Source organism: Furipterus horrens, unplaced genomic scaffold (genome assembly GCF_987537825.1).
Source record: "Furipterus horrens unplaced genomic scaffold, mFurHor1.1.pri manual_scaffold_1, whole genome shotgun sequence".
NCBI classification, from domain to species: domain Eukaryota; kingdom Metazoa; phylum Chordata; class Mammalia; order Chiroptera; family Furipteridae; genus Furipterus; species Furipterus horrens.
In genome coordinates this window covers 13,310,694-13,330,838 of record NW_028327171.1, presented here as the reverse complement: position 1 = coordinate 13,330,838, position 20,145 = coordinate 13,310,694, and the positions used below count along the sequence as shown (strand labels likewise).

Below are 20,145 nucleotides of genomic sequence, written 5' to 3'. Positions count from 1 at the left end.
CCAGCCTAAGTACTTCATATGGTTTGTCCTTTTCAAAAATGAAAATCAAGTCTTTCAAACTTCTCTTCCATAAGCTTGTGTGCCCTGTCCCATGGAGTTGTCACTTTGGCACCATCTCAAGGATTGGGTACCTTTGAACACACGTTGCTTCTGTTTTATCTTTCGTTTCTTTAATCATAGAAGACACAAAAGAAGGTGCAATAGAAAGAGTTCTACAGGCGAAGCCAGAGAGGAGAAAACAAGGCAATAAGAGCCTCAGGAAAATGTAATGACTTCCATATATGAAAAGGAGCGGCTAACAATGCCTCCTGGCCAGAGAGATTCAAATAGGATGAGGGGCAAGAATAAAAATTTAAACCTAACACAGTTTCGTTTAATTTGGAGAGATCATCTCTGCTACCACTCAGTCGTGCTGAGTATCACTGCATCCAGTTCCACAAAGGATACAGAAGGACTGAGACATAATCCCGCATCCAAAGAGCACAGAGCAGCACAATCCAATAGAAACAAAATGCAGACCATGTACGTAGTTTTAAATTTCTAGCAGCCACATTATGTAAATAAAAAGAAAGGGCGAGGGTATAAAATTAATTATAGTAATATACTTTATTTAACCCAGTATATCCTAAATATTATCACTTCAACACTCAACCAATTATTAACGAGACAGTCTACATCTGCCCTCCCTGCCCCAAGACTAATTCTTCAGGATCTGGTACGCATTTACTCTTACAGAATAGGTTAGTCTGGACCAGGATGTCTCATGTGCTTATGTGGCTAGCAAGTGGCTGCCATTGGGCTGTACTAGTTTAGGGTAAATTTTAGACAGTGGGAATATCTTTCAGGGATTGTTGAGTTGAATGTGGACAGGTTGAAGCTCTGGGGGGAAATCTGAATAGAAAGATCCTGGCCTAAACAGAGAAGTAAATAGTAAGCTGAGTACACCGAGAGGATTGAATGCACAGTTATCCAGGCTATCAGAATGCCATACATTGTGATCGCTGAGAAGATCATCACTGGAATTTAATGTTACTACCATTAACCCTATTTATCAGCAATCTGTCCTTCTTCCCTCATTTCTCTTTTTGCCATTCTCATATTCCAATTCATATGTATTAAGTGTGTGATCATTTCGGATATAGAAATGTAAATATGGTCTCCTTTACAACTAAACCGACTTATCTTTAGCCTAGTTCAGTCTTCTATACTCTGAGATAAAAGCTGAAAGGCAGAATTATAGATATTACCTTAAATTCTCTACTTTTACAAGTATCCTCAGTGGCTGCCTTCTCCTAATACTTTTCTTCTGACTTATGAAAAAAAAATTCATAGCTTGATAGATTTTAAAGATGCAATTAATTAGGGTTATACATGGGGCTTTTAAAAAACCACATAATTGCTAACAAAATACCAATCAGACTGATGCATAGTGAGGCAAGAGAACCACCAGTTATTACTGAAACCTCAAATTATATGGAGAGGTAAAAATACACAGCATGTTTTTTCCACATACCATATTCAGAAAGCCATGTGTGAGGTAGGCTATAATCAAGACAGGAAGAGGCACTTTCCCAGATAAATATCTCAAAAGAGTAGCAGACCTTCACTTTCAAGCCCTTGACTGTTCTTTCCAACCCATTACCATCTGACCCGGCTCCAACAATCTTCTGCAACTCTTCTCTCAAGGTTAATAGCAACAAAAATGCCTTAGTCTCTCCTCAGCCTTCATGTTCACTGTCCACGCTACCATATTATTTTCTGCCTCAAACTTAGTCGTCTCTTCTAACTTTCCACCAACAGACATACCACTTATTTTCCCATTTTCTATCTAAAATCATTCATGCCCTCTCACTGACTCATCTTTTAATAATTTTGATTATAAAGTAAGACTTGCCCTACTTTTGGATCTTACTTTCTCACTCAGATATATCTACCCTCAATGTTGACCTTCCCACTGATTTCCATTTCTTTGCTGGACACACCCACTTAAGAAGGTATTGTTTTTGGCAAATGTAATAGACTGAAATCAAGTGCCAACTGACCATCGAATCCTGGAACTGTGCCCAGAGAACAATAAGCAATTCCTCATTGGGTCAAAATCTATCTTATGTGGAAGCAAGAGAAGGAAAAGAAGCAACATTGAACACTTTGAGGGAGCCCAGCCAAAATGGTGGCTCTGCTGAGCAAATTCCATGTTCCTAACCCCATACGTTATACCTCTACTTCCCTCAACCACTGCATAGTCCCGAGGCTGGACCTCAGATCACGCCACACATAGAAATGTCCTAAAGTTCTGAACCCCAGTAAACCACTTCCTGACCAGAGATTACTCCTTCTACTCCCCACTTTCCCTGGACTCTTCATCACTGGCTAGCTAAGTTTAACAGAGGAGGTTTCACTGCCAGCATTCCAATCTCCTGCCCATCTGGCACAGAACATGTATGTGACATAGCACATACATTCATCACCGGTGCTTATAACCAGCTACCAACCCCTTTGCTCTTGGTGCCCAGACTCCGTTGTTCCAACCAACTTCTCTCCTAAAACCCAGCAGCCACGCTGTGCTCCTGAGAGCTTGTTAAGTGTCCCTCTGCGTTCTCTTGTGTATATCCAAGACCTGAAATGTCTATATTTAGGAGACAATGCCACTGTCTTCGAATGATCAGAGTGATAAATAGTCTATGTTTCAGGGGTTTTCCAATTCAAATCTCAGGGGAAAAAAAGAATCAATACCCTAAAAGATGCAAAATTATATAGACCAAAAGGAAGTAGGTAAAGAGGAAATGAAAAAAAGTATCATGGCATTTAATAAAAGAGTTAGCCAGGAAGTAATTTCAATACGGTATTTGAAATTTAGCACAATCTTTGGTATTAAAACGTTGTTTTGACATCCTAAAGGCTTTGTTAAAACACAGAAAAAAATGAGAGTTCTGTCATTGTGCCTGCAACACTATCTAGGGCACAGTGACACAATGTCTAATAGAATAAAAAATATAATAAATATACATGATTCATCATGCTCTTCAATAAAAGCGTTTTAGAAATCACCCAGCTCTACTTGGAATTGTGTTTCAAAAATCATGTAATCTTTTCAATGGGGCTGGATCCCAGCTAAGTTAAACTCTCCCTATGTTACTACTCTGCTGTGGACTTAAAAATTGCCAGATTTGTAAACAAGGCTTAGTTTAATTATTGTAAATCAATCAGCTAGGGGTTACCACTCTTGAGAGAGCTGAAATAATTGAATTTGTGAACTTCTAAGGAAGGGGATTTGAGGCAGGAAATTACAGTAAGGCTTCCAAAAGGTAGAGATTCTACTTCTCTAATCCAGTGTCTTATGATGGCTTCTTGGTCTAGCCCAACTGAGTTACTGTCTATACCTGCTGATGCTCACAAGCAAAAGCTAAGAAATTACCGTGAATCCCTGCAGTAATGGAACAGAAATCTCACATTATATCAAATAAATAATAGACTTGATAATACGGGAGATATTGGAAATCTGTTTAAGGTTAACTTAAACAAAACCCTAAGAAAATCTAAGGTCTGTTAAAAAATATGCACAATTTGAGACTGTTGATCAGAGCCTTCCTTCTTCAATAAGTACTAAAAACTATTCTGCACTGACAAAGTCCCCTGGGCCACACATTAGAAAAGAACAGAGATACTCTTGAACCCAGTCATTTTCTTTTATCACTGCATCTTCAATCATGGATGTAAACGAAAATTTCTGCTCGCTTTGCTACTTTTTTGCTTGACTGGATTTTATAATGAAAGCATCTGTTCCTTTCTGACAGAGCACAAATGTCATTCAAATTTTATACACCAGGCAAAGAGCGAATGTGTCTGTTTGGATGTAAAAGCATTTAAATGTGTTACTAGGAGCCACGGCATTTTTATTGATGCTAGAGTTCAAAATTCTCTTAAGCAATAAAGCAAAGGCTTCCAAAGAAGGTGCATTCAGGCTTCTAACATCCTTAAGACTAGTTCTGGCCCTCCTCTCCTGAACCTCCTCAACCCTAAAAGCCTTGGAACTCTGCCAAAGCCCATTCTATTACCTAAGACTCTTCTGGGTCAACAATCCAAAGTTGTTGAAAACTCCTTCACTTGACTACTCCAGGGAGCAAATAGCTTGAAGGGCAAGCATTCCAGGCATGCAGAAGCCGAGACTTTAAATCAAACTAAATCTTCCCTAATTTTTCAAAGTATAGTCCCGTGGCACATACAGGACACACAAAAAGTGCCTGAAGAAGGAAATATCTCATTTCAGATTTAACATTTATAAATGAGGAAGTTTTGTGTGATTAAAGCTTGTAATTACAGGCAGTTATTCTAGAGCAGCTCTCACTGCAAATAGTAGTTTCTTTCAGGCTTCCACTTGAAATGATAACGATGACTTAAATACAGATGAGAGAGAAAAATTATACTTAGGGTCTCAGATGTTTTGACCCGTAAATGTTGTGGTTTGAGGAAATACTTGATTTTTGGTAAGAATACCTCACTATCGGAATCTTCTAAGAAAAGTGTAAGTGATTTTCTGGCCCAAACCAGACCTTCTAATAATGCAATCAGGCTAACAGGCCATGAGATCTCCATTATGTAAGCTGAAGGTGACCCATTTAATGGTCTGATGAAGTGTTCACTCAAGATCACCAGGAGGAAGGCAGGGCAGGTCTGCCTTTCTTCCAGTGAAAAGAAGCCAGAGCTCAGTTCCCTTGCTTGACCTGACATTCCCTTCCCTCTCCTGCCATTACATGATAATTCCAAGTGTTTCATTTTTGGTTCATGTTCAAACCACCTGGATATCTCAAAGCCTAACTTTTTAAACTTCTATAACAAGGTAGCTGGCTATTACTATATTTCCTTAGAAAATGTGTGTTTTTAAGACCATATATAGGAGGTCACCTTTTTGGGCAAACAGGGCTGATACCTGGAAAAGCCAACTGTCATACCGAATAAGTACATCTTTGGTAACAGTTCTCGTGTGCAAATGAACATTCACTGACTATAACAATTGTGTGCTTTCTTGAACTTCTGAGAACTTGCTAAGACCATTTTCTCATTCTTTACTCATTTAAGCACCTGTTTCACTGACATTCCTACATTAGGACAGTTTTCAATGTTTTGCCCTCCGATGACTTAATATGCTTCTACCCAGGTATAAATCTCCTGCTAGTTATAGATCTCCCTACAGTTGTAAGATGCTAATCCTAACGCTGAGATCACACCTACATAAAAATACATTTTGCAAAAAAATGTTATACTTAAAATATATAAAAATGCTTTTTTAAAGTCAAATTTTATGAGAGGATTAGCTGCTTGCATATCTTCATTTCTTTAAAAAAGTTGTAAATGTATAAGCTTGATTCATTTTATTTTTGCATACCAGTTGTTATTAACTAGCAGAAAAAGGAAAGCAAGACAAAAACAAAGCCCTGGATTATGGTAGTAGGCCCGTATGAGGTGTATTTCTGTATCAATAGCAGGGATTCTACACTAAGCTCATTTAAATCCAATCAATTCTTATGCGGGGAAATCAAGGGTCCAGGAAACCTTAACAGAAGCTGAAAACCATCTCATCCTTTGCCTAAAACAGATTCTTATCACAAATGGTACAACAAACCAACAGAGGAAAATGGAATAGACATATCCCATGCTCATGTGTTCTTTGTTTAAATTTTACCACTTATTGATAAGGAGACTGGCACGCATCTGAGACGAAACGCCCATGTAAGCTGAGAGCTAACACGATGCACTATCAGCCGTACTCTGCATGCTCTTACCCTTCAAAGTCACGGCTAATTATGAATACTCTCGGAGTCACATCAAGTCTGATGACCGGTAAATACCTGGAGGCCTGGACTGAACAGAACGACTCAGGAACCATCAGGCCAGGCCTTTGGGAAACCGCTGCACAGATGAGATTTACCAGGAGGTATGTGTATTGTGGGAGAATGAACAGCCCAGAAGGATGCCTATAAAACACTAATATTGAGGATTTCTTGAGGGGGTTTCAGAAAAAAAAGGAGCCAAAGAAGGAGAATGAGAATCAGCAGAAAGAAGAACAGAAGCAGCAGCGTGGGGAGGAGGCGTGGGGAGCAGGCAGCGATCAGCAGCCTCACACACCACTGAGAGGTTAAGGAGGGGTCTGCGGGGCCTCACAACCTGCAAGGCAGCCAGGAGCTCACTCGCTGGAATGGAAGAGACGGCTGCCGTGTGACAGGTGACTGTAGAGAGTTGGAGGTAAGAAAAATAAAATAGAAAAGGCCAACTACCAACCGTACCAAGAAGCACAGCTGTGACTGGGTAGAGCAGCAGTAGAAGGTAAAGATATGGATGAGGTCAAGTGACTGATACGAGGGCCCAGGGGTCTCCATGAACAAAGAAATGAGAGTTGGCTAACAACTGCTGATCTATGAAATGAAATAAAGAGTCTACAGACCACAGGCCTTTATGAAGTCAACGATCAGATGCAAGGAGGACACAGAAGGTACTGAAAAAAATTACAGGCGTTGGTACCCATGAATTTAGGTTCAATTCAGAATTTTGCCTAAATCTTAAAACAAGAACAAAGGTGGGGGGAAAAAAACTCAAATTATTTAAATGACAAAACATAGAATAATGTCTTGGCATAGTGAACATGAGCCAATTATAGAAAATATGCTTATAGACTATTTAGAATATCCTAAGGCTTTCACTGACAATTAAGTCTAAGTTTTCAATAAAGAGGAGTCACATGAGCTTCTTACTGAAATCCAGCAACACTGAGCTGATAAAGATGTCATACAATAAAGAAAGAGATCTTCAGTGACAGCCAAACTTTTAAGAAAACAAGGCAGTACCATAATCTGGCAAAGAAATTAACACTGAAAGGGAAGATGTAGGGCACTCTAGCTAGGTAGCATTCTCAAAAATGGACGCAATCAATAAGCGAATAGAATGGCCCCCCAAATTTAATACCACAAAAAGATTTAAACCTCTAGACGGGGAGTACTTAAAATCTACTCATCAAGCACCTACTAAACACATTCATCTCATTTAATAAAGACAATCAAATATAATAGGAATTAACAGTTAGCATATACTATTATTATCCTAACTCTTAAGGTACGTGTGAATCTGAAGTAATCTTGTAAACTGTTACCACTACAAATAATATTTAGAAATGGGTTTCTGTTAAAACAATCCTTTATCATTAGAATGAAAAGCTAAAGATAATGAAACTATCATAAACTAATCCAATGATGTTTTATCTCTAAACACACATGCCACTGGTATAGACTGGCTTTAAACTAGACGGATGTAGGATAGGTTAGACCTTCTTGCCTACAGGTGAGAGTTTAATATGCTTTTATTCAGATCCAAAAAACAAGTTTTTTCTTAATCTGAGATTCCTATAGCTTCTTTTTTTTTTTGCTAAATAAAACCCGCCTTTCCTCTGTTGATCAATATGGCATACGTAAATGACAGTTACAATAATCTCAGTGATTCTTTTAGGGACGGGACATTGCTGCTTGACATAATTCGCCCTTCTAGAAGTTAGGCTATTCCTTCTTCTAATGTTCCTTGTTTTTCACAGTGTTCAGCTAAGGTCCCCATTCCTTCATCTGATATGCACTTATGAAATACCTACTGGGTGCCACAACAGGCTCAAAGCTCTGGGGATATTTCAGTGACTAAAACAGTCTTCACAGAGCTTCCATTTCAGACCCAAAACAATTACTTCCACATCTACAGGCACTGCCGGAATGCCGTCTTAGTGCTCAGCACCATGTAGGGTTTATTCCCCACATGGCTCTCCGATTATTCCTTCGCCTCATCAGGCCCTCAGAACCATCCAATTGCAAATCTCCCTCCCCACCTACTACCTGTGTATGCGTTTGCTATTAAAATTCAAAGATGATGAGGAGTTATATTGCCAGGTTACTGCAGTTTATGAAAATTTTACTCCAGAGTATAAAGCAGCTTTTTCTCTAATCCAACTGTACCATCTATTAAAAGAACTAACAGAATGAAAGAATTCATCCCGAGGCACAGAATATACACTGTAACAAGGACTAAAATAGCAGCTCTGTATATTTTAAAGGTGATTTCAGCATATTCATGACATGTGCAAGATAAATAAAACCACATTGAATGTTCAGATATTTTCCTAGACACCACATACAAGAAATAACCATGTGAATTTAATGTCTTCCAAATAGAAAATGTGATTTTGATACTATTCCAAATTTAAATTATGAACCATCTTGGTTCTATTCTAATTTTACAACATTATGTACCAATACTACCAACACAAACCATTGTCTCTGGGATATCCCTATACATATTTTCTAATTCATAACTTTTCATTTTCTCTACATATATCTTAGAATCCGTAGCATGCCTGTGTCTTAGAATCCATATCAGGCCTCACTTCCAGAAGCTTCTACTGTATGCACCAGTGCACACTACTTTCTAACTCCTGTTCTTACAGATTCCCACATCTTATGCACCAACTGAGGATAAAGTGCATTATTAATTAGAATTGGAAATTTAAACAAATTTGTGGTTGGGGGGGAAACTTCTGCAGAAGAATTGTCCAGTTTTAATTATGTTGAGTTTGGGTGCCCAAACACCTGTCACTAAACCATTAGAGAAAATAAGCATGTTCCAAAGGCACAATGATCACAACTATAAACCTCTCTATCTAAAATAGTGGAACTCTGCCCTAAATTCTGTAAAACACATAGAAAGGTAACTTTATATATGTATGATAACAAATCAGACCCAAGGAAAAGCAAGTATCTTGTAAAGTCGATACGTAATAAGAAAAATCTCAGCTCTATGATATCACAGTTGAGCTTCACCCAACTCAAAGTGAGGCAGCAAAATAAAGACGTTTCTTTAGCAGCAACTTGACTTGCAACTTTTCATTTTAAAAGAAATTTTCTAGATTAAAAATAAAAATGCCTGGAACCCTTAAATTCAACTTATTCCGCCACAGACCTACTTGATAAATTTCTCTGTAGCAAGGAGAGGTAATAAAAATCATCCACTGCCAGCTTATTTAGTTGTCTCTGATGCCACATACCCCCCTATTTATAAACTCTGTTTAACAGCTATCTCTGATTTTTCCGCTTTAAGTCTCCCTACTATGGAAAGTGAAATCTCTCATCTGGTCTCTTTCCTTTCCTTCCCACCATCCATCCAGCACAGTCTAATGCATGGTATCTGCACCATGGCTCTAACGACTATCCAATATATGGAAATGCCAATACTGCTCAGACCTAGGCAATGACGTTTTCTTCTTCTCCTTTTTGAGATCTTGCAATTTTTTGGTAATTTCTTAACTTTTCCTTTTTCTTCTTCTGAAGTTAATCCCTGCCCCGTTTGAAAATCTGCCTCCTTTGCGATGCACCCATCAGTTCTGCGTCTTTCCCAAACTCCGCAAGAGAACTCTAAAGCCTCCCTGATTGCAGGCAAGTCCTTGGGGTCACAGTGCATCAGAGCCAGGTTTTCCTTAGACACCATCCTCCTGGGACCCTCTCCCTATCTTCCTTCAATCTGGCCTGGCTGCGCTCCAGACTGAAGCGCAGCTGATGCCTCGGGACTTCCCTTCACCATCAGGTTTCAAAGCTAAAGCCTGAGACTCAATCACACACAAAAAAGACTCTTGGGACACATCACCGGCAAGAACTGAAATTTATCAAGGGAATTGAAGGAGAGGGAAAGTTTAATGAAACCACTCAGTGACTGCTGTGATAAAAAAAGAAAAAAAATGGAATGTATCCCTAGACTCTCCAGTAAAACAAATATTGAGAGCATTGTGTGTCAAGTAAACCATGAACATTTCATAACATACCAGGATACTAAAATTGAAATACATCTTAAGCCAGGCTATGGATTCACGGCCATCTCTATGCCACTTCTTGCAGTCACGATGCTTTTATGTGCACACCTTTCTCCTCAGTGCATCTTAGTCAATTCTTTCACTAAGTATAAACATCAAAGTATTTCTCTGAATTGTATTAAAATACTTGAGAAAAAATATTTCCCTAATTTCACTTCAAGTATTCCTGATATAATTAACTCTTCCCTTTGTAATAAAGTTACACTTTCATAAGTACTATTTGAAGATATTATAAGGACATGCTGCACCTAAATCACATTAAAACGGGAACATTTTAAGTCCACGAAAAAGCATTTCTTAGTTCCTTTCTTAGGAAAGAAATATATCAAAAACTTCCTATAATTTGTGGTGGCATTTAACTGATGTCTAACATATTTTACATATTTTTTACATAACTTTTAAAAAATGTAATTCACTAAAATTAAAATAAAATGAACACTAGGGTTTCATGGCAAGAGCCTAAGTTAATTCAGTAAATTCTGTTTTTTATATGAGGCTGAAGCCACTTTCCTGCCCCAAGAACCATAACAGTTGTCTGTACTACTCAAGAGTTTTTCCCTTGCATTTTATATTCTTTGTCTGCTTATAATTATTCATGTAAAGCCCTAAATCCCCCAAAACCTTGCACAACTTTCATTACACACAAACTGTATTTTCTATTATAGCCCTTTGGAAAATTATTTACTTACTAGACTGATAAATAAAATCAAAGCAGGATCTCAAGTGTGTTACTTGCTTGGGGAAATCCTCAGTTCTAAAGACAAAAAAAAAAAAAAAAAAAAAAAAGAGAAAATCTGTTTGCTTTCTCTGCTGGGAGTAGGAAATGAAAGAAAGCAACACACCACCTGAAAAAGGCCCTAGAAGTAGCCCCCAAAAAACCAAGAACTCTGAGAAAGTCCATTTCCTGATTCCCCACCATAATTACTTGTAATCATTTACATCGGGAGAAGAGAGAAAATTTCCTGACAAAAGACACAGCTTGAGGTGATCTGGAAATATGGGCTTCATATCAAATTTATGTTAAAACAGCAAGCTACTGATTTCCAAGACTGAATTATGCAGATATAACGAGAGAGCAGCTGTTTACCAGTCGGCACAGAAAGTAAATGTTTCTGACCATCACAGGTCTGCTGGGACAGTACCAACTGCAAATATTTAGGGAGCAAAATTAAAAACTAAATATAATGTATATCTGTTGCATTCAGCTAATGTGTTATTAAACCTAGGGGCATTCTTGTCTTTTGTTAATAAAGTAGATGACAGTGTGACTATGTGAAATTTAAGTTACATGTGACTTTTACTTCTTGGATGCCAATGTCTGTGTGTGTGTGTGTGTTTGTGTGTGTGTGTGTGTGTGTGTGTGTGTGATCTAAAAACAGCTGTAAGGGAAATTAAACTCAAAAAATACTTTTCATGAGTTTAGAGAACAGTAAATAGTAAATACTGGGGTCTTAACTCACCTGTATGGAGAGCGTATAATAATCTCAATTTTTTGATGTTCGTATTCCAGTTTTTCTTGGGGAGAACACGCGCACGCATGCACGTACACGCACAAACTGCAGTGCAATCCAAACAGTGTTGATATTTCATATAAAAATAGCAAAGCATGAATAACCAGAGCAGCAGGTGATTCCACAGTTTAAAAAAAAAAAAAACACCTACCCTCAAAAATTCTAACCTTAGTTGCCAACAAAGAAAAAGCTGAGTACCATGGCTATAAACAAAAGAAGTATATATATATTTAGTACCAGCCTGAAAATAATTCTTTAGATAGGAAGTTAAATTAAAAACAATGAAACGGAGTACTACCTATTATAAATGAAAACAGCAATGCTTTTTAAAAACTACTACCCTATTATGATCAATTACTTCTTTCCCAACGACCATGAGCCACGTTCCATACATACATAACCTTTAAGGTCCTACCTTCAGGACTCTACTCACCCTATACTCCCTCAAATACCTACACTTTTGACAGTCTTGATTCCTGTCCTAGTCCTTGAAATCTTGACTGAAATGCCACTTCGTGCTGTCTTCCTTAAATTCCTCAGCCAGAATTCTGCTTTCCCCATACCCAGACTAAAACTCTGACAGGAGGGAGCGATTGCACCTACCTTTCTGGCCATACACATAGGTCAACAAATACCCAAGAAGCATATAAATTATTGATCATTTTTGTAGGATTTACTTCTCTGTGAATAGTCAATAGAGTGTTTCCCAAGATAGAAATTTACAGAAAAAATTATTTTAAATAATCCCTTTATTACTAACCAAAAAATATTATGTTTTTTTTTTTTTTTACCTCAACGATTTAAAAAACATAACTAAATGTAGGGGTATCTTTAAACTCAGTATTAACAATTTATTTTCAGATGTAATTAAACAGCATGTATATTTTATTAAAGCAACTAGAAGATTTGCAAGGCATTCACCCTATGATTGAGTATAAAAAAGAACTATGACGTTTATCATAGATAGCATCATTTATTATGAAGGGGACCAAAAGTTTTGTCTTTTGGGATACTGATTTTTTTAAAGCTGGTTATTAAGGAAAAAACTCAGAAGGATCCTTTGACCCTTCCCCCTTTTTTGCCTAAGAGAGTCGGGAGGGAAAGACCTATGCCAGGAAGGAAGTATTAGGGTGTTTGCCTCAGCTGCCTGCTGTGAATGGAGCAAGGTGAGAGAGGGCTTGAAAAGAAACCTGTTTACTAGATTAACCCCTGACACATTGTTTCTGGATTGCCAAGCAGAAGTTTACCTGCCCAGTGTGTTCCGCTTTTCTGCAACTACCTGTGAATCGCCCATTCTCACCTCAGAAATGCCAGAGCCCTAATCCCCATTTTCTCCTTTGTCCAAAAGGATACACATACATATCAAATTTATCTCATGCTCTTTGGAATTTTCATGCTTATGTAAATTCCCCACTCACACGAATTAAAATTTGATTTTCTCCTTTTGTCTCTATTGATTTGATTTTGGGCCCATCTAGAAGAACTTGAAAGGTAGGAAGAAAAGTACTCTATCTTTTTAGCCCCCACAATATCAATCACTACAACAAAGTAAAGGAAATTACATAAATAACAAAAAAAACACCGCAGTGTCTGGTGTAATGCTAGTTTAAAATTTATGCTCTCCAGGAATATTTTACTTCATAAGTAAAGTATTATAAAAATGTTAGGTGAAAAAAACAGGTCACAAACCAGGAAATACGGATTATATAATGTCCAACATGATCAAAGCAAAAAATATGTGCAAAAGAACATATACTAGAAGGAAGCCAAATTATTTTGGCTGTTATATCTGGGTGGTGTTTCATTTTCTAAACTTCCTATAATGAACATGTACTACATTTGCATTCAGAGAGGTTTACTTTAAGTACACTATTGCAATGCTTAGCATGTATTACAAATGAGATGTCAATCAACATCACTATTCACTTTTCAACGTATTGCTGAGAAGGACTGGAACAATATGATGTCAAACAAACTGAGATTTCTTTTTTTCATGCCTATCATCTGGGACCTGCACAGATGAATTTTGTGTTTTAATAAAACACTGACAACAGAGCATACCCACAGGGCATAAGAGCAAAGTTTCAAAAACTAATGACCCATGTTTCTTAATGACTCTTGAATACATCTCCAGTTAAAAAAGAAAAAAAAAAAAGACAAAATTAAAGACTTAACTAAGTACATTATTCACACTATTATATTTCTTATCTCAGACAAAACATAAGTTGTTAAAAGTCCCAGCAGGAAGACTTAACATAATAGCAAGTACAATAGTTAAAAATAAGATAAAACTGAATTGGAATGGGAGCCAACAAAAATCACTAAATTTTTCTCTGCAAAGTTTGATTTATTTTTTATTTAAATCAATCTTTTCAACATACAAGGCAAATCAAGCTGAAGCCAGTTAATTGGGGGACAATAGGGAAGTTAACTGGGGGACAATGGGAAATTGGGAGGAAGGCAGGAGGTTTAATCACTGGGTTTGGTGGGTGACCTGACTAGAAAAAATCATTTCTATAAGTTTTCCTGCTTAGCCAAAGAGGAGGGAGCTGTGCCTTCTAAGTCGTCCACCGAGAAGGAATCTTTAAGATAGATGTAATTTCTTCCCATTCTACAATCCACCCTGAAACCAATGTAGTTCCCAGATACAAATTGTGAAAAGAAAAAAATTAAGCAAGATCAAGGATCTTTCTGAAAAATTAGCAATGTTTCACACCGCTTAAATCTGGTTGAAAGTAACAATGGAGATGGTTCTTTTAATTTGGCAGCATGCTGATTTTTAAAATAAAACGTTTTCTCATGAGACGTTATTTCTTTCTACCGTATAAAGCGTGTAAGGCACCACTGCCAGTAGCTAAAAACAATCATTCTGTTCGCTCTTTCAAGACTGTGGGCCTTTTTTTAATGATCAGTATCTGATGATAGATACAAAATTTTGTGTACTGATTAAATAGTCCACCTTTTTCTGATTATAAAAGCTACTCGTTCATTTGGAAATTGATCGAAAAAGGCTTAAATAAAATCAAAATCACCTGTAATTTCAGTTTAGAGATACACAGTGGTAAGGCTTCTTTTCTATGCATATTTTCTTTGTACAGTTCAGACTCAGACTCTACAAACTAGTTTTGAAGTATGAGTAACTTGGAATGAATATTTGAAGGTCCCATGTGGAAGACCAAATAGAAAGGAGTCTGATATCTCTCCAAGAATAGTGACTAGCCTTTGCTGGTGAAGATGTGTCTGGAAATTCTGGTCATTCATTTCCTATGAGTGCATCACATAGACAATTCTTGAAAACATACAACATTCAGGAATTTAAGTCCCTCTGGTGTGCAGAGGCCAGGCTCCTTCGTCAAGCATCATTGCCACGGTATATAGGTGTAACCTCTGGCACGTGCATCTCCCCCCAAACTTCATTAAGCATTGAATCTACCGAATGCAGAGATCAATGAGGACTGGAGGAGTCATAGGTACTGACTCCCTAACACACTGAATTACTGTACTAGGACACATGGGCACTTATAAAATTTCTCAAATCTATAATAAAAATATTCTCCCATCCCCATCCCCATTCTTCAATTTAGGTGAAGTCTTATGTAAATTCTTGAACACTGTTGGCTGTATGGTGTATCTCAAGAGAAATGTAGTTTAGCACAAATTAAAAAAACAAACTACTCTGCTACAGTATCTGTCAGGATATCTAAATGTATCTTACTCACACTAAAGAAGATTGTTGTAGTGAATCCAACCAAAAGCAGCCACCAAAACAAAAGTTGCTTGTTCTAAAATTTTATTAAAACAATATTAATTCAAAATTAAGATGAACTGAATACCTTCAATTTTCATCTGACCATATCTGAATAGCTTCCCAGTCATTACTACTTGTATGTTCAGAAAGCCTTAAATATAAAATGAAGTAGAATGACATTTAAGGTAGTAATTCTTTAACTTCTAATTCTTTTGTATTAATTTATAAACCCAATCTTGTCCCCATTAGTCAACAGTAATTTATCTTATGCAATGCACCTTGCCTATACTGGAGAGACAGGTGCAGAAGAGTATCAATTTCAATAGTGGATCTTTTACACCATGAAGAGTAGTCATTCAAATGGAAAGGGGTTGAAAGCCTTGCAAAAAAATATTTTCCTTGAGTAATAATAATGATGTGCTTGAATCCCGTAAGAGACAATTAATAAAATGTTATTATGATTAAGACAGATCTTATCCTTGGGGCCCAGAGGCACAATCCAAACCAAGAGGTAAAATGAGAAAGCCACCTCACTCTCAAGGGAAATCATTCACTCCATGGGAAGAAAATGGCAACAGCAACCCAATACGCTTTCTCCATCTAGCCAAGTAATGGAAGGTACTGCAGAGCAAGTATGTCCAGAGCAAATACATGGATGAGAGAAAAATAACCCAGAGCACACCAGATCCTGCATCTGATAAAAAGGTCAGGAAGGGTGCATGCCAGACATAACAGGCATTTTTCTCTATTCAAGCTTAATACAAAAGGCAATTTTACTTTGTTTTCCAAGTAGCACCTTTCTGAGAATTAACTTCAGTAAAATAATATCTTTTGTCTAAAGAAAGGATATATTTGGGTACAGCCAGAGCATTTAGAGGATACCTATGCTATTGCTGAACAGTAATTCTTTGTTCAAGCAGCAGGTAATATATCAAGCTGTTGTCTATTACTACCAGAAAGCGGAAAACATTATCGGGTAGAAATTTATCCTGTTCCAGGGTCATGGTTGTCTCCTCTATAAATACAACATCTGTTGTAAGTTGTTGTTTTTTTTTTTTTTAAGTGTTATTTACTGCCTCTAAATCACAGCCTTTCCTCTATGATCTGCTTTTCTAAATCAGGTAGATATTTGCTCTGAAACAATTTTGTGTTAATACTGTAAAGAACACTGGATGGAGACTAGAAAAATCTTTGGCGCCGGTCCTGATTTCACCACTACCAGGCTGTGTGAGTTACAGCAAGAGATGCAATCTCACTGACTCTCAATATTTGTGCCTGGGTAGTGACACCTCTTAGGATGAAGTTTCCCTCCATGGTGCATGACACAGATGATCATGATAAAAACCAATTATTTTGACAGTTCTGACTTCATATTATATCTGAAGACATTTTAAACATTTCTTGTTCCTTTTTACGGTGTTTTTTTTTTTTTTCCCTTGAGTTTCAATTCACTCTGGCCATGGAGTAGAGCTTTTCAGAGGCAGGGAGCTGCCTATCTGTCACAACTAAGTGGCAGTAGGTAGTGAATGACAACCTTCACGTGGATTGCACTTTTTAGTCAACGCTAACAACTCTGAACAGAATTATGAAGCAGGAAGTTCTAAGCAAAATGATATGTGTTTCTTGTGAAACAGACTGCAGTGTGTCATCCCAGGCGTTATAAGCAATGACACTCACCCAAAGACCTAGCACCTTTTCCCTGTCAGTGAGCTGAGCGTCTCAAGAAAATATATTTGAAACATGTCATAGAATGGGCAAGTGAGAACCAACAGAAACAAATCATTAACGAGGCCTAATCAATTGAGTTGTGAATACTTCCTAACTTCACAAGTGCTGAATTATATGGTCTCTTGGTATAACAACTAGATAGTTTGAGAGGCCTTGTAAATTATTTACAAACAAAGACTTAAGAACAAGGAACCTATTCCACTATCAAATGTTTAAAAATCTGCTTTTCAAACTCCCCTCACCGACTGTATTTTAAGTAGTAGTAAATCCACCAGATGAAATCTTCATACTAATGCCTAGTTTTATTCTATTAATGTATGAAATTATGCACGTGCATGAACAGTAGCCAGTATGCTCTTATGACATTCATGTTTAACCAAGTATCATAATACAGAGCTCCAGACTCTTCAGTAGCTACCCTTAATTTCTAAATTTACAGTTGGGACTTTAAAAAATTCCTGTTAGTCTCTACAAGCAGTCATCGGATTGTAAATCTGCATTTGTCCACATTCTCTGTGTATAGATCTCTATGCCCTTATTTACAACTATCCCACTGGTGAATAAACTTGTGGAAAACATCTAGATGCTAGCCGTCAGGTCACAGACTACCAATCGCAACACTGCCTGGATATGTAACAATATCAACAAGGAAGAGAATAATAACCAGGTCAGATTAAATACAGAGTGTGATAGTGTTTCCACGGGGGAGAAGTATAATAACACATAAAGCAACTCAGTTTTTAAAAGGAAAAGTTAAAGTAAAATTTGAGATGGGTGAGAGAAACACACACTTAAACCTTAGTGATCAAACTGTGTCCTCCAGCTTGATGTGAGCAGGAAAAAAGTAAATCCCCCAACTCCAGTTCCCAAGCTATAGCAAACAGGAAGTAGCCAGTGTGGCAGGGAAGAGATTGAGAAACCAGCAAAATGCTGGAGCGTCACATTAGGTTCTTTCTTCTATGAAGTCTGGGAAACACATAGAGCCTTGATTCTCTAAGTCTAGGTAGTCAGTGTACGTGGGAATCACCTATGGAATTCGGTAAAAATAAGATTCCTGGGCTCCACCACCAGACATTTTCATTCAGCAGTCTTGAGATTGGTCCAAGAATTTGTAATTTTGAAAAACACACTGGGGTAAATTCATTCTGTGCCAGGAAATTCACACAGAAGTCCCCTGTACTGTCGGAACCCAGGCTACCCTCATAAGTCTAAAATATAGTCCGGTATTGAGTGGCAGTCTGCCGAAGGAGAAGCCTGTGTATTTGAGTTAACCAGAGCACCCTTCTTTGTCACCCCCACGTCTCAGGGCCGTGGCTGACCGGCTCACCTAAGCAGCGGTAGGGAATCACCATGTGGCCGTGGGTCTTGCACTGCTTGCGGCCCCTCTTGCACCAGTTCTGGATGGTCACTGGTTGGTTGGCTTCCACCACATTGGTGATCTGCAGTTCAGGGTAGACCTGGGGGAGCACAGTACAAGGGTCAGTTGGTACGTGAGGCAGGGGCTGGGTTGAGCAAGCACCTGATCCATCATGACTGTTCTTCTAAAGAATTTCTACCCCCCGCCCCCGACACTCAAGCAGGCTCTGATGTCTAATCAAGCTTAAGCAATTCAAAGTAAAGGAAAAGATGCAAGTGACAAGCAGCTAATCATTCTACTCCAAACTTTAAGCAATGTGACTTTTTGTATTTTACGGCACCTAGTCAGGCTTAAAATATTATTTTTTTGAGGGGATAAAAATAGAAACAGGGGGAGGGAATCCGCTCCTAAGCATGGCGTCATTTTCAATGCAAAGTAAACTGGTGTGAGGGTTATGTTCTGTAATGTCCTAAATAAATGTTATACAGTAGGTTCACCTGCAGATATTACCTTGACTGACATTCCACCCAGCCCTATCTTACTAATGGGGTAAATATTTTACATACATGATATGATACACGGCAAGCTTTCTATACAAAAACCCTTCTCTTTTATTCGAAGTAATTTACATAAAAATAATTTATCAAACAATCACCAGGGCTGCCATTTAGATAAAGAATTGTATTTATGAATCTTTTCCCGTGATAATTAGCTACGGCCTTTGCTTTTTACTGTTCTCAGTAAATCATGGTGCTTACTGAGCACTTGAAGTGGAATGCGGAATTTGGATCAACCAAGATACATTTGTGAAATATCAAACCATTTCTGTCTATTAATGAGTAGATACGTGAAAGAAAATATAATCATAAAAATTTATTTCTAAAAATTGTCCCTTGCCTAAATCTTGCATTTCACCAGGGGTACTAGTCTGCCAGATAAGTACAATTAAGAGAGCGGCGCATGAAAAGACTTGAGGAGATAGAGAAGGAATGGCTATAATGAAGGGCCATGAAATCTAGAGTGGAGGGAGGGGAGAACATGAAGCGATGAAGCATAATGAAAAGGCTGTGGCATGAGTCCTGGTAAGGGTTACAGAATTTTAGCATAAAGGTACCGGAGAAAGTGAAGTGACTAGAAGTAGTACGTGGAGAGTCTGAGCGCTGATATTACGATTTGGGAGAAGTTACAGTACTTGGTCATCCATGTAGTGCAATACGGCCATCAGAAGGAATGGCCGATAAAAGCAAGATTGCTGGAGGAATGAAAATCAAGGAACTGAGAAACTGGACTCATGGAAGGATCTTCAAGCTTCAGGGTAAAATCACTTAAGAATCACGGAAGGAGCCATTGTTGGGATGACAGGAAGTCAGGCGATAACACCTTCAGAGCGTGGAGAGAAAGCCATAGGGGATGAAGGAGAACTAGGGATGCCCAACAAGGAGAGGGTGTACTTCAAGCTGGGGTGGGGGTGTTTTAGGGAGGAGGATGGTTGGTTTGGAAGCGGAAATGTGGAGGAAGGAGGACATTCCCATCTCTAGTTACAATTACATGAGGACTGCAAGGAAAGAACGTCTACCAGAGAGGGCTATGGGGACAGTGGTGCCTTTGGGAGAGAACCAGGTTTCAGAGCAAGAAGACATGTCCACGGTGTGGGGTATGGATACAAGGAGGTTTGCTTGTGATTGTCAGTGACATTCAGAGAGGCCTGCCCCGACCCTGCTTTTACTTAAAATGTTGGTATTGAGTTCATTAAAAATTCTTACACTGATTTTGATATTTTTAAATATAGCACTAAAATATTATTTAATCTTTATTCCTGAGTGCCTCACCTACCTCACTCTAGTCTCAGCTCTGAGATAAATCAGTTAAAAAAAATAAGACATTGAACCCATGGCACACATTCAGACAATGG

The 20,145-nt window shown here is 38.1% G+C and overlaps 1 protein-coding gene across 6 annotated transcripts in view; it reads right to left on the bottom strand.

Moving 5' to 3' along the window:
- Positions 1 to 20,145, bottom strand: part of APP (amyloid beta precursor protein) — a 235,177-nt gene that overhangs the window by 143,643 nt on the left and 71,389 nt on the right. For all 6 annotated transcript variants that reach the window (XM_090272616.1, XM_090272635.1, XM_090272642.1 and 3 more), the window contains exon 3: positions 18,204 to 18,333. In XM_090272616.1, the coding sequence (XP_090128742.1) occupies positions 18,204 to 18,333 (130 nt within the window). The remainder of the gene's footprint in view (positions 1 to 18,203; positions 18,334 to 20,145) is intronic.